General features: G+C 38.2%; 1 protein-coding gene across 2 annotated transcripts; it reads left to right on the forward strand.

The window, feature by feature from the left end:
- Positions 1 to 983: 983 nt before the first annotated feature.
- LOC127637826 (integrator complex subunit 13-like) lies at positions 984 to 14,088 on the forward strand. 2 transcript variants are annotated; one of them, XM_052119121.1, is made up of 18 exons: positions 984 to 1,036; positions 1,163 to 1,222; positions 1,776 to 2,024; positions 2,421 to 2,495; positions 2,603 to 2,805; positions 3,347 to 3,427; positions 3,540 to 3,630; positions 5,893 to 6,021; positions 7,163 to 7,247; positions 7,459 to 7,551; positions 7,649 to 7,738; positions 9,489 to 9,667; positions 10,509 to 10,673; positions 10,899 to 11,053; positions 11,198 to 11,437; positions 11,645 to 11,784; positions 13,642 to 13,777; positions 13,877 to 14,088. In XM_052119121.1, exons 3-18 carry the CDS (start codon positions 1,800 to 1,802, stop codon positions 13,911 to 13,913), a joined length of 2,124 nt encoding a protein of 707 aa, XP_051975081.1. In that variant the 5' UTR covers positions 984 to 1,036; positions 1,163 to 1,222; positions 1,776 to 1,799; the 3' UTR covers positions 13,914 to 14,088. The 2 variants fall into 2 exon arrangements, with proteins under 2 accessions (XP_051975081.1, XP_051975082.1); XM_052119122.1 differs by lacking the exons at positions 984 to 1,036; positions 1,163 to 1,222 and adding an exon at positions 2,145 to 2,323 and having other exon boundaries at positions 1,895 to 2,024.
- Positions 14,089 to 15,870: the final 1,782 nt, after the last annotated feature.

Consider the following 15,870-nt stretch of genomic DNA (forward strand, 5'->3'; position numbering starts at 1 on the left):
AGCGGGTAGAAATCAATGAAGCTGTCAGCGGAGGACATGTGAGGCATCTATTTCTCAAACTAGAGACACTGATGTTCTTATCCTCTTGTTTAGTTGTAAATCTGCCCTTCCACATCTCTTTCTGTCCTTGTTAGAGCCAGTTGTCCTTTATCTTTGAAGACTGTAGTGTACATCTTTGTATGAAATCTTCAGTTTTGTTTTGGCATTTTCAAGCATTGTAAAGCCTTCACTCTTCAAAACAAGGATTGACGGACAAGATTCTAGAGAAAGATGTTTATTTTTTTGTCATTTTTGACCCAATATTAACCTTAAGACATGCCAGTCTATTGCATACTGTGGCAACTAAAAAATAAACACAAAGACAATGTTAAGCTTCATTTAACAAACCAAATAACTTTCAACTGTGTTTGATATAATGGCAAGTGATTTTCTAGCACCAAATTAACAATTTAGCATGATTACTCAAGGAAAAGTTGTTGGAGTGATGGCTGCTGGAAATGGGGCCTGTCTAGTTTTGATCAAAAATAACTTTTTTCAAATAGTGATGGTGCTGTTTTTTTTCATCTGTAATGCGCTGACTATAATTTGTGATCATTTGAATGCCACTTTGGTGATTAAAGTACCAATTTCCATCCGAAACAGCAAAATCTGTACATTATTCCAAACTTTTGGCTGCCAGTGTGTGTATATATATATATATATATATATATATATATATATATATATATATATATATATATATATATATATATATATATATATACAATAAAATGACACACAAATCTAATTTGATTATGTTACTCATAGTACATTTATTCAATTTATTTACTCTTAAAAATAAGGAAATGCACATATATTTAACACCTTTTTTCCATTGTGAATCTGAAATTAGTATTGTTCATCAGTAGGCGAGTTTCCAGAATGCCATTTTGCCCCAGGACCGTTTATGAGTATGTATGAGTTCACAGGGCGATATTTGACTGACGGACACGAGTAACGGCGTATTTTGCCCCCTGCGCTGTCACTGTCAGATAAGGTTAGCTTGTTTACCCCTTTACCCCAGTTCCGTTTTAAGATCGCGTCCAATCAGTTGTATTGTTTGTTTCTTTTGAATTTTCCAGTCGCAGTTTGTGTAAGCGAGTGATTTTCTTGTTTACCGCAGATGGAAGACTATCAGACGATGCTTGCAGATTAACGCTAGCTGTTTTTCTGTGACACACAGGTGATAATACCTTAAGACCCCCAACTTGTTCTTTTCTTAAATTCTTTCTAAAAATCTATATATTTTTTTTTTATTTACAACCCGTGTGTAATTTACTGTTGGTTTTTGTTTACGTCGAAGAAATGTTCATTATTACTGTTTTATAAGCAAATGTTCCTATGTCAGAACATGAATGCTTTATTTTAGTCTGCATAGTTTAATATAACGTGTTTTTGTAAGTTCGGGTACGATATCCCTCACATTCTAACATTGTTTGTGCAAAAGCCTCTAAGCCTGCACACTAATTGCATGGGGGTCAGATCTGTTGTTGACAGCTTTAATTTAGTTAGTGGACACACATGTATCATATCCTTTAGCTTTTTTATTTATTTATTTATTTTTTTATCAATATCAAAATTAAGCTAGGTTAACATTTATTTAAATGTATAATGAATGTGAAGTACACAGGACATGTCTAATTTCTAAAAGTTTTTCATGTCAACTACCCTTATACCTCTCATTGGGATGAACCCAAGAAGCTGTATATTTATTTCACCTATTTTATTTCCCCCAGTCTCTATGCTGCAGGTCCTTTAAGATGAGGATGTTCTCAGTTTCACACAAAACGGCCTTTGTGGTCGATCACTGCCCGTACATGGCAGAGTCCAGCCGGCAACTGATCGAGTGTGACATGCTGACCAAAAGCCGCTCACATGGTGTGATTCCTCTGGCTCCGGTCTCCAAATCTCTCTGGACGTGTGCTATTGAGTGCTCCATGGAGTACTGCCGGATTCTCTATGACATTTACCCCTCCAGGAAACTAGTAAGTGTCATCTAAAATCCCTTGTGGCTGCTTAAATGGCTAATTCAACCAAAAATACTGTTATAATTTACTCACATTCGTACTGCTTCAAACTGATTTAACTTTCTTTATTCCATGTAGCAGAAATGTAGACGTCAGGCAGAATGTTAGGGACTGACAGCCGTAGTCACCATTCAGTTTCATTTTATGGAAAAAGATACTGTAAATGTGAATGGGGACTGAGGCTAACATGCTGCCTAACATATTTTGTTGTGTTCCATGGAAGAAACAAAGTCATGTGAATTTGAAACATCATGATGGTGAGTAAACCATGACAGAATTTTCATTTTTGTGTGAACTATCCCTTTAATGCACAGTTATTAGTGACTCTGCTTACACGTATGTGTTGTCTCTCAGGTTAATTACATTGTGAGTGATTCTGAGGTTCACATCCTGAACAGCTGGAAGCAGGAAAACCAGAACACACAAGAGGTAAAGTGCATCTCATTATACATATCCATTCCAAACCCCCTGCTTCTACAAGAGTAATCTTAGCATTGTGCAGGACATGTGTTTAAATGTTTGTGGTGTTTTGTTAGTTGATGGCTGCATTGGCAGCTGTTGGGCCTCCAAACCCTCGTGAGGATCCTGAATGCTGCAGTGTGCTGCATGGACTGGTGGCCGCAGTGGAATCGCTGTGTAAAATCACAGAATACCAGCACGAGGCCCGTACTTCTCTGATGGACATGGCTGAAAGAGTGGCCAATAGGGGGCGCATTATCTGTCTCACTAATGCCAAAAGGTGAGTACAATTAAAACAGTACATAGGGTACTTATCATTTAACAGCAGCTTTATATCCGGAGCGACATACGTTAAAGTGGATGTCGGGATGAAACTTCAGGAGTAACCTGCCATTAAATGTCTTGCACAAAGGTGACATTGTCTGCGTAGCTGTACAGTCCCAGATCATTAACCCTAAAGTTTCACCTAAATAAATGTTGAAAAATTACATAGAATTGCATGGAAGAAAATTCCCGTGCCATATACAGGTAGGTGTACAGACCAGAATATCAGAGACTTGGGAGTGGGCTTATTTGACTTAGGGCAATAAGCAAAAACCCATAACACCCTAAACTGCATAGCAATGTGCTAAAAAACACTTTGAACACCTTAGCTGCCACAATGCTACACCCGGCAACCACCCACAAAACCATAACAGTATAGCAGCAACAAGCACTGCTCTCATTTTCACCAGATAATGAAAAAAAGTCTATTAAAGTTACATTTCAGTAAAGTTTTCTGACTTTGCTCTATTTGTAAAAGACTTTGTCTCTCCTTTCAGTGACACTCATGTCAGAATGCTGGAGGACTGTGTGCTGGAAACCATTCAGGAGCAGAATAAACTGGCTGCAGGATCTGATCGGTCAGTTATGATATCAAGTAGAGTGAGGAAGTTTCACTTTGATTCGCATGGTATTAACATGCTCGTATTTCTGGGTTCTCCTTTTGGTGTATGACCTGTTTGACCTGTGCAGACTGATGCCTATTCAGCAGTGTGAGTTTGTGCTGGTCCACATCTACCCACAGGGCGATGACACTCTGGTCTCAGACCGCAAAAAGAAAGAGGTAAAAGTCTTGTGCAAACAACTGCTTCCGCATTTTACGTAGTGCGGCTCAAGCTTTTCTGATAACAGCGTTCAGTGCACCTACATGCAGAGCTTTATTCAAGGATTATTCATAATTCACTATTATTCATGTATTTCTACTTTTTAGGGCTGTCAGCTCATTATATAAATTACAAACTATAAATCATGTTGTTTCCGTTAATGTGACTAATCTCAAATTTAGCTGAAATTTAGCAGAAATTTGCCTCTAAATTTACATTTTCCATGCCAACACACAGCTCTTGAATACATCAAACATTGTGTATAACCTGCAGCAGTCTGGATTTTTTAAATCTATATTTTTTTTAAACAAAGATAAATATAATTGATGATAAAAGTCAAAATAGGTGCTGGAAGCAATTTGTTTCATGGAAAGGTGTGCAAAAAATTTTCCTACTCCCTGAGAGATATTAGTGAAATAAGTGTCTAGACTCTGTAAACAACAAACAAAAATGTGTCTGCAGACAATGACACTTTCTGCCTGTCAATCATTTTGCACGTTCTTGTAGTTACAGCGAATTATTGAGGCTTAATGCATTTTTATGCCATGTTGCTCATAACAGTTGTCAGTTGAGGGTGACTTCATAAACTTTATAACTCCAAAACTTAATATAAGGGCTGTTATCACGATTAATCATAGTACATGCTACATTAAAATAAGATCATCAATATATTTACTTTATTCTTTGTCTCAAAGAACTTGCAAGAAATTGGTTAGTCATCATATATATATATATATATATATATATATATATATATATATATATATAAAATTATAGTTCATTAGACACATTACTGCATGTATAAATCTTTGATAAAAGTGGACCATGCTGTAATTAAAATTTGGGCAAAAGGTGGACTTTTTTGGATCAAACTTTGATCAATAGTTTAAACTATTATTTTCTCTAGCTGCCGTTAAGGCTGAAAGATTTGGTCCAAAAAAATCTAATTGCAATAAAAAAAAGATGTGATTGCAATTTGAACTGCGATATGACAAACATAAATCAAAAAACATGCATGATTCCTTTAAACCTAAATTAAACCATGTTTTGCGCTTTACTGCCGACCAGAAATACTGTTCTAGACAGGGTGTTCACACTTGATTCCTCTAAAAAGAACCAAAATAAATAAATAAAAGCGTGAAACAGATGGGGTGGGGGAAAGCATCACAATCACATTGCAGCTGTCTGCTTTGTTAAAAAAAAAAATAAATAATAATAATAATGTTTGTCCAATTTGTGAATGGGTCAGTTCATTTTTCATCATAATTTTTTTGAAACCCAGTCAACTTGAATATTATATTATTGCAATAATAATAATGTTAGGTTAAGAAATTATTATAGAAATATATGATTGTATAATAATTATTAGCATTATTACTATATAATGTATTATTATTTATTAGTAATGTATTTCTTTAATGATTTCTTTTTATTTATTTATTTTTATTCAAAAACAGTGAGTGAATGTTTTCAGGCTATGAGAAGAGATTAGGCAGCTTGTCCGTATTTCTCCCAAACCTGGCTCACCACTTGCGGGTGAAGTCTCCATTCTCCATACAGTAAATTCGCTCCCATGTTTATCATGTCTGGGACAATTAATTGGCGTGCACTGCTCCACACAATCATTTCTGTACAGGGTTTGCGGTCAAGTTACCCGTGTACATCCTGGAAATGTATATATGCTAATTTTAGCAACAAAGTAAACAGATACTTCATTAATCGCGTTCATTTTTAATGCGTTAAACAGTTTAGAGATTATTAATCGCAGAAATTAATGCATTACGTTTCCAAGCCCTACACAATATCCTTTTAGATTTTTGGTTTTGAACAAAAGTTTCTTTTGGAATCTTTATATTTAAGCCCATCTAATCGTAGGGTTACGTTGGCACCATTTGTAAATTATTACCTTTTACACATTTTTAATGTTCGAAAGACAATTGTGGGTCACATGGTTTGAAGCTAGTTTTTCTTCTCCAACAAAACAAAGGTCTGAAGTACCAAAAAGTTTAAACAAATGAAAACTATCTTTTTTGGCTTCTCCCTAGTAGCCACTCTTTAATTAGATTACCGCTTTGCACACTCTGGACATCCTCTCAACCAATTTCATGAGGTGCCACCTGTGATGCATTCTATGTTGCACCTGTCATGCAACATTATCTATATTACGGTTTATATCCTAAATTTGTTTGTATGTGTCTTTCTGCTTTGTGTGCATGTTGCAGCTCTCGTCAGTGTTGAGCAGTGATGTTCACAGTGTACGTGCTGGACGCTATCTGGCATCTAAACTGAATGTGCTGGTTCAGCAGCACTTTGATTTGGCCTCCACCACCATCACCAACATCCCTATGAAGGTCAGACTCGCTGTCAGAAACCTTCCTCTTTGCCAGTCTCTCTCTGCCTCTCTTCTTCACTTGGATGACTATATCAGTTTCTTACACAGCTGCTGTTTTCATGGTTTATTGTTTGTTTTGCTAGCCTACATTAAATGTCTGTGAGCAGGTCAGTACTTCATCAGAGTTACTATTACTATTCCAGATCAAAACCCCTCATCCAGCTCTGGCTAATCTCTGATAATAAAGAGGAGCTTTTAAAGAGCTGTCATTCAATTATGATGCACTCCTTTTAAAAGCTTTAACATAAGAATAAATAAAGCTGGGTAACACTTGTGAAAATGTTCCAAATTGTATTATTTAATTAAAGTCAACATGAAATTAGAATTTTCCTTATTTACTTTCTTGAAACTTAGTCCTTATTGAAAATAATTCAACAAGCAAAAGATGGAAAAGCTTTCTTTTTGTTATCTTTCATAAAATGTTACTGAATATTCTGAACAACGTCACATTACGAAAATAAAATGGGTTGTGAATGTCTTTTCATGTTGACTTTAACAGACATATAATGGTTGGTTTGCAGATTGCAGATCTTTCTGATTAGCTCTTAGCTGGATGGACAGTCGAACCTCTAGATCCCCTGTTAGCCCCCTGACCTCTCTGATGGGGCAATCTCTCCCTCTACTCTCTTGCTTTTACTCTTACTCTCTCGCTTTCTCCTCCTGGGTGATGTCTCTTACCCTAGCTGTGTGTGGCCGAATGTAAAGTGTGTTTCATTGGTCGCTTGTGTTTTTGTAACTCAAAGCCCAGGTTCCCTGCACACTAGTGTTAGGGTGTTTGTGTTTGAGGACATTACGGTGACCCCAGGGATGAAACGTCCTTCTCCACAGAGTCTCCTGATCCTTCTCCTCTCCTCTTGTGTTTAATGTGTGTAAGCTCCATTTGTAGCTTCAAAGCATCTGATCTCCACAGCATATGATCCAGCTGGAAGTTTCAGAGGTCTTCATGGAAATTAGATCGAGAACACCGTTATGTTGCAAGCTGTGCTCCTCAGACATGAAAGCAGCAGTAGATTGTGGTGTGTTGTAGTGTAGAGTCCTAGCTGCTGATGTATATGTGTGTGTTTTTGTGTGTCTGTGTGTTTTTCCCTGTATGTGAGAAGGAGGAGCAGCATGCTAACACTTCAGCAAATTATGATGTTGAGCTATTGCACCATCGGGATGCTCATATGGAATTCATCAAGAGTGGTGAGTGTTATCAGTCCCTCTTTCAATCAATAGTTCAACACAACCTTCATTTCATTATATAAAGCAGATGGAAATTAGATCAAAGCAATTGCTCTTAAAGGGACAGATCACACAAAAATGAAGATTCTGTCGTAATTAACTCTGTATCATAACATTTCATACCTGTATGATTACTGTTATTGCGGTTTGTCTCTGTTTGTTTTGTGTGCAGGTGATTTGCACATGGCTGGCAGCACTAGCAGAGACAGTGGCCTGAAGGAAACAGTCACACTCAAATGGTGCACTCCACGTACCAACAGTGTCGGTGAGTGCTTGGAACTGTGGAACAATGTCCTCAGCTTTTCATTTCATGTTACTGATATGGTTTGTAATTTAAATTTGTGTAATAATTGTTTTGGCAGAGCTGCATTACTGCACAGGGGCCTATCGTATTTCTCCTGTTGACGTCAACAGCAGACCATCTTCCTGCCTCACTAACTTCCTGTTGAACGGTACTTGCAAAATTAACTGATGTGAACATTTTAAAGTCAACTTAAAATCAAAATGCAACTCATTTACTTTAATAATCATTCCCTGTCCTATTCTAAAGAAAAACAAAATCAGCATAATCTTTCATCAGAATGTTATAGCTTTGCCTTTGAAACCACTTCCTTTTTTCACAAAGCCCGCTAATTTTTCAAACCCTCTTTTCAGACCACTTTTCATGATCAAATAATTCCTGATAGATACGTTCAAGTTCCAGGCTAGATTTTTTGGACTTCCAAAGACAGATGAATTGAAGAACCAGTGGTTCAAATACATTTTTACCACTAGTCCTCAGCAGTACAACCACAACCAATGCCAGATTTTCAAGTCGGTTACTCCTGAAAGATGGCACAGTTCCCACTTTGTTGGGACAATCTGGTGCTTCAGGATCACAACCTGTATGTATGCTAGATTTATTTGTGGATTTATCTGCTACCAAAAGAACAAATGTAGATTTATGTTGTGGCTACGGTGTACATCCAGTGCACAGCTGTAGGCCTTTGCTAACCTGTTAGATAATGTTATTGTGTTGAAATAGTTTTGCTAGTGTTGACTTGGATTTATTTTTACAAACTTTATTTTTATGTCTGCAATCCGCGGTAGTGCTCGGCTAACTTGCTGTGTATGTTATTGTTTTGGTAAGGGTTTACTATTCAGCTGTGGGCCTGCTTTTACCCAAAACTGTGTAACAAAATTGTCAATCTCCAGAGTATTATATAATTGCAAGCTGCAATGTTATGGCCACTATCCACGGTAGTCCACAGCTAACTTGCTCACTAACTCTCTAATACTGCCGGTAATGTCCAAACGGTAGTAAGCCTCTGTTCTCTGTTCATATCTCAGGCGTCAAAAGTTTGGCTTCACCCATTCCAGCAAAAGATGACTAACTTAGATGCACTACGTTTATTTTACTTGAAGCTTTGTTAGGTTCACAATAATCAACAGTGTACTTGGTCCTGAGTTACACTACCGTTGTTACTGTGATGTAGAGGAATTACACAGTTATAACATCTGATATGTAAGAGAGCTACAAAATAAAAACGTACCTCTGTGTAATGTCCTGCTCAAGTCTTGCTTCCGAAGGTGGTTTTGGTCTATCAGCCTGTTCTTCCAAACATTCATTATCTCGGCCAAGAGCTGGTATTGCAGAAACTGACGCCACTGTTACCATAGTTACAGGAGTGTTTACAGAGCTGCCCAGGAAGACTCGGGAGCTGAAACCTGGTTGTGGTGAGGGGCGTTACATTTCCGAAACACGCTCTAAACTGTTGACCAATCACAACAGACTAGGCCAGCTGACCAATCAGAGCAGACTGGGCTTTTCGGAAAAGGAGGCTTTAAAGAGACAGGAGGTAAATCAGAGTGTTTGAGCTAGAGTATGAAGAGCGGGGAAAATAAAAGTACAGCGTGAGACAAATTATTAATTTTTTGAACATTAAAGCATGTAAACCTATTTTAGTAGGCCAGGAAAAAAAAATTATGAACCTGTAAATTTGCATAAAATGGACTCTTTTAAATTAAATATCCAGCTTATATCGCATTATTAGAGTAAAATGGCTAATGAACTTCGTTTCATGTTGACTTTAAGAGTCACTTCCTATATTCTCACCAGAGATGGTATTTCTTTGCTCCAGTAATGGAGAGAAAAGCTGTTAAATGAAAGCATAAAAATGTAACCTCTGTTGTCTCCTATCCTTATTTCTGTTGTCTTTTCAGGGCGCTCTGTGCTGCTAGAGCAGCCCCGCAAGTCAGGGTCAAAGATCATTAGTCACATGTTGAGCAGTCACGGAGGGGAGATCTTTCTGCATGTGCTGAACAGCACTCGATCCACACTGGAAGACCCGCCCTCCATCAGCGAAGGCTGCGGGGGAAGAGTGACCGACTACCGCATTACTGTAAGCTCAGCCAGCACTGCCTTACCTCTCAGCTTTGACCTTTTGAAAAAACTGACCTCCTAAACCCTTCCCACACAGGGATCACAGATCATTATTGTTTACGTTAACTGCATGTTTTATGTCAACACATCAAAACATAAAATCATGGGTAATACAAATTCTCAACATCCAATACAACATTTAGCTTAACGGAAATATGATTGATTCACTTATGTTTACTTCTTAAAGTATTATTCTTCATGTCCATTTCCACTAAGTTATAGAACTCACCCAGGAAGCTAGAGTTGCACTAGTTCAGTTCTTTTTCTAAATATGTTCTGAGAATAGTATTGGACATCATACCATACCACAGTAGGATATTAGCTTTACAAACTCTGTTTAAAGCATAAATATATGACTGAAGAGACATTTTGTAAATATATGGTTTGTCGATCATTTCCATGTGGTCTCAGGTATTTGTATACATTTATAGACAGTTCTGGAGCTGTCACTGCAGTAGAGCTGTATGCCTGTATCAGCTGCAAGAAGAATATTCTTAAATAATCTGCTCTCTACCTTAATGTATGAATGGAATCCATATGAATCAGTAAAAGACACTCATAGCAACTCTATTATGATTTAAAGATAGATGTACCATTCTGCATTCATGCAATAATACTTAAGGCTAAAGCTATATGCGTTCATAATCACATGACATGGTTTTGGAAAATGTTTAGTAAAAACATACACTTGTGCTCAAAACAAAGGGGCACAAGAAAACATTAACCAAACTTTTTAGAGAAGCATTTATATTTCCTGTGCCAGGCTGTATAGTAAATTTGCAGTTAATCGCTGTCTGTAGGACTTTGGAGAGTTTATGCGAGAGAATCGTCTGACTCCGTTCCCAGACACAATGGTGGATACAGTAGGCAGAACTCCAGTCGAGAGAGCCAAAGCCCAACTAGAACGACACACGCGGTACTGGCCAATGATCATCTCTCAAACAACGATCTTCAACATGCAGGCGGTGAGATACACCATCTAATTATTTATTTACTTGTTTAGAGTTGTTCTCCTTTTCTTCAATGAAATTACGTTTTTAAAATTTTCATCTAAAAGCTTATGCTTGAAATAAGTGTTGCAGAGACAAATATAAATTGTACCTGCCTATGAATTCAATTACTGTTATTTAATTTTTTTTTAAATAACAGTAGAGTATGAGTAGTTGTTTCGTAACTTCTGTTTGTTCCAGGTGGTGCCGTTAGCTAACCTCATAGTGAAGGACACTCTAACAGAGGAAGATGTGCTGACCTGTCAGAAGACAGTCTATAATCTTGTTGATATGGAAAGGAAGAGTGACCCTTTGCCAATATCAACAGTGGGCTCCAGAGGAAAAGGACCCAAACGGTAAGAATACACACTGTGTGTGTGTGTGTGTGTGTGTGTGTGTGTGTGTGTGTGTGTGTGAGCCACTAACATTCCTAGATTCCTGTATTTGGAAAAACACATAATAGAATGTGTGTCACTTTATCTGTTTTTGTTTGTGTGTAGTGACGAGCAGTATCGGATCATGTGGAACGAGCTGGAGATGCTGGTTAAGACACATGTGGGCACCAGTGAGAGGCATCAGCGTGTGCTGGACTGTATCGGTGCCTGCCGAAGCAAACCCCCCGAGGAGGAGGAGAGGAAAAAAAGAGGACGGAAAAGGGAGGACAAAGAGGACAAAATGGACAAAACTGAGAAAAATGGAAAAGACCCAGAGGAGAAGAGCTGGACCACAGACTCTGAGAGGTGCTAGCCACAGTACAAATGTACAAAAATAATTAACATGTAACAAACTTTACTTGGAACATTAAGACAAGACATGTAATGTGACATTTAAAAATATTTTAAGTACTTTAAAGTGCATTTAACAGGCCACAGATATTTTCGATTTCTTTATTAATGTCCTCGTCTTTGTCTACGATTCTGATGGAACAAATGCTATTTCATCTCCAGGCTGAAGGCGGTGATAGAGCGTGAGAAGGATGAACAGAGTGAATGTGAGATCATCAAAGATTCGCCAGACTCTCCAGAGCCCCTGAACAAGAAACCTCGCTTGGCCACTGAGGAGCAGCAGCCTCCAGATAAATCTAAAGGTTCACAATTCTGTGTTTTTGAAGGGAAATCAAGCATATCTCGTGTTATATATGTATAGATGATTTAGACATTTACATTGGATCATTTTACAGATTTTAACATTATTCTTTTAACAATGCAAAGTTGAACAGGAAATATATAATTTTTGGTAATGCTCGAGAATATGTTACACCTTCTAAAAGCCGTTTTACATGGTACATTTTTCCCAGTTTATTTTCAATGTGAGAACACATGCAGCACTGAAAGCTGCTCTGCTTGCCAAGCTTGCATCCGAAAATGTTAACGGCCCCAATAGCACATGATTTATCTTCATGCGGCTGCCATGTGTCATTGACCAATTGGAGGTGATTATATTTACAGCCAAGTAAACTGTATTTAGCTTTTATATGGTCAAAGAACAACATGGAAGAGTAATAACAATAGGAAATGGTTTGCATTTCAAGATAGTCACTGTAGTGTGACAATATCACAGTATCACATACATCACACAAGCTAACAAACAAACACTTATGTTTGTGGGCACTGAGTGCATACTGAGGGACCTTTTGAGGACCTCAATGATGTTTTTACTAATCACACCCTTGATTGAGACTCTTAGATAGAAGCATCAGCTGCCTAATGGCACTTTTCCACTGCACGTTACGGTTCAACTCACCTCAACTCTACTCGCTTTACGTTTCTGAGCTTGCATTTCCACTGCAGTTTCGTGCCATCTCAACGTAGGTCAAATTATAGGCTGATCGGCCAAGTTGCACTGCATCATATCCATGACATCATCTTAAACATGACTCAAACTGACCAAAACAATAACACATCCGTTAGCTGTTAGCTACTAAAAAAAAAAACGGTTGTTGCATGGTGACTTTACACAAGTGTAACAGTTTAATTGGCCTGGTTGTTTTAGAAGCAAGCTTCTAGTAGCTGATCAACTAAATAAAGTGAAGCTTTCATGCAGAATATAGAGTTAATGTAACAAAACGTACCATCCTCCATTGTGGCTGAGTCCAGGGCACTTTCCTTCCCATTGCTTGCCGGTTTAGATGGCATCCATGTGGTTGAACCACTTCCACTTTTCCTTGATGGTTCTGTAGTCACTTTAAAAAAAAATTATAACTTTTTCCTAAACTGTTGGTAGGACCGTTGGTAGCCATGTGCGTCCAACAGCTGAGACACTTCCTTCGCTAGCGAGTGGACCGTCTGCTCTGGCTTGGTTGATCGTGTCTACGACAGCAGGTTGTAGGCCAGCTAGATCTTCCGTATCCCGTCCAGGGACCAGACGGAGGTTCCAGAGGTTCAGAGGGTTCCTCGTTTATTGAACATGGCATGGTTTTGCACACAGCCATTTCTTTTTTCACAATTCAAAAGTCGCGTGAACAAATGATACCATTCGCTGTTGCTAACTTTAAAATTAGCGGGTTGATGTTGCGTGTCGGAAATCCAGTGACGCTGGTAGTGACGATGCTCCCTGACCAATCAGTGACCTGCAGAGTTTTGACATCACATTTAGTATTGGCTTGGAACCTCGACCGAGGTGGTACTAAAAAAAGTGTCAGGTACCAGGTACTATCCACAGTGGAAAACCCCAAAAAAGCGAGCAGAGTCAAGTTGAGTCGAGTTGTACCGTGAAGTGGAAAAGCCTCTTAAGTCATCAGCACAACATAATTTTTTAGGGTCAGCAAAGACACTTTGATGTTCTTAGTCAGAAAGATCCGTGTAATCATCACCCATGTGTCCGAGTGAACGAAAAAGCCATTTGCATGACCATTGCATGGTGCACAGTCAGAATATGGCAGGCAATCATATCCATTTGTTAGTGATTTATGATAAGTAGTCAGATAAGGTCTCTTCTTTTTCAGGTCCTGTCTCTCTACTTAGCCTTTGGACCAATAGAATCACCCAGGCCAACTCCAGAAAGCATCAGGAATTTGCAGGAAGACTGAATTCTGTGAATAACAAGGCCGAGCTTTATCAAAATCTGAAAGAGGAAAATGGGTGTGTTGAACTCTTGTTTGTCTAATCATGTGCCCTGCTATCACATTAATCAGTAGGATCAGTCATTTTGTGTTTACTCACTTTGTCTTTTGTCATTAGGATGGATGTTCATGAGAGTGGAAAACCCACTAGATGATGTGTGGAACACATCTCTTCTCATCTCTGCAGGATCATTGATTGGTTGAGAGACTGATGTAGTAACCTTGCGGCATGAAATCAGATGTGCTTTTTTTTATAAGGAGACACTTTTTATATGCTTTAGTTTGTACAAACAATGTGAAATATTCTGAAATGGTAGAATAAAAATGCTTTTAAAGTCTGTATGGGTCCATGGTTGAATTTTGTGTGGATTTTGCAGGATTTTTAAGATGTCTTGGTTGATTTACCTACTTGTAAATTCACCGATACATTCAGAAAGAATCACAGCTTTACTGTCTGGAAATGCTTACTGCATGTACAGTAAATTAATCCACAGTTTTCTGACATCTGCTCGATCGCAGACCACAGGAAAGCTGAGTCGGTAAACAAAACAGATGAGTAAATGCTTACAGAGCATGTAGTAGGACAGATGCTGGTCTGGCTAGTTTAGATGATTTGTAGATACAGTGGCAAGAAAAAGTAAGAGAACCATTTGGAATTAGCTTATTTTCTGAATTAATTGTACATAAAATGTGATCCCATCTTTATCAAATTCACAAGTATAGAAAAACACAATGTGCTTAAGCTAACAACACACAAACAATTATAATATTTATTGGATACATCACATTAAACATTCACAGTGCTGTGGAAAAAGTAAGTGAACCCTTGGATTTAATAACTAGTTAATCCTCCTTGGGCAGTAATAACCTCAACCAAGTGTTTCCAGTAGCTGCGGATTAAAGGAGCACAATGTTCAGAAGGGATTTTAAACCATTCTTCTTTACAGAACTGCTTCAGCTCTGCCATATTCTTAGGATGTCTGGTGTGAACGGCTCTATTGAGGTCATCCTACAGCATCTCTATGGGGTTATGGTCTGAGCTCTGACTGGGCCACTCCAAAAGGTGAATTTTCTTTTTATGAAGCCATACTTTAGTGGATTTACTTTGATGTTTAGGGTTATTGTTCTGCTGCATCACCCAACTTCTGGTGAGCTTCAGCTGGGGCACAGCCACCCTGACATCTTGTAGGTTATCTTGCAGTAATGCAGCCTCAAATCTTGATGCTCCCTCCACCGTACATTGCCGCTGGGATGATGTTTTCATGCTGGTATGCGGTACACTTTTTATGCCATATTAAGTGCTGCATGTTCTTCCCAAACAATTCAACATTAGTTTCATCAGTCCACAAAATATTTTCTCATTAGCTGTCACTAGGGTTCTTTTTTTACCTCACTGTGAATTCTGTGATGTACCTTCTTGAGTCATCTTGGCTGGATGGGAAGTTCTAGGGAGAGTACTCATAGTCCTAAATCTTCTCCAGTTATAGATAATTTGTCTAACTGTGGACTGATGAATATCTAAGCTCTTCGAGATAACTTTGTAATCCTTTCCAGCTTTATCCAGATGCTTCTTGTGAATCGCAAACTCAAAATGTTACAGTGCTTTTTATAAGTCAAAGTAGCTCAAACCCACACCTTCAATCTTGTTTCATTAATTGGATGCCAGGTTTGCCAGCTCCTGAATCTAATTAGCGTTTGTTGACATAATTAGCCTAGGTTCACATACTTATTCCAACCTACACTGTGAATGTTTGAATGCTGTATTCAGTATGTACAAGAAAAATACAATAATTTGTTTGTTATTAGTTAAAACAGATTGGTTTGTTCATTATTGTACCTTACCAGATTTTAAGACAAACTTATACATACTGTAAATGCGGGTAATTCCATAGAGTTCACATACTGTTTCTTGCCACTGTAAAAAGAGATGAAGGGAGGTTTCTGATTCTGGTGAGGGTGTTATTATGCAATTATATCCATTATAGGTGAAAGTGAATGTTTGGGTGGGGTTTGATAACTGGCACGCAATGCTTCTTTGTCTGAGCCGTACTCTCCACCTCAGCACTGGAAACCCTGCAGCTTCATTTTACTAAGATCCATCCAACAGGGCAA

This window comes from Xyrauchen texanus, chromosome 45 (genome assembly GCF_025860055.1).
Source record: "Xyrauchen texanus isolate HMW12.3.18 chromosome 45, RBS_HiC_50CHRs, whole genome shotgun sequence".
Lineage (NCBI taxonomy): Eukaryota > Metazoa > Chordata > Actinopteri > Cypriniformes > Catostomidae > Xyrauchen > Xyrauchen texanus.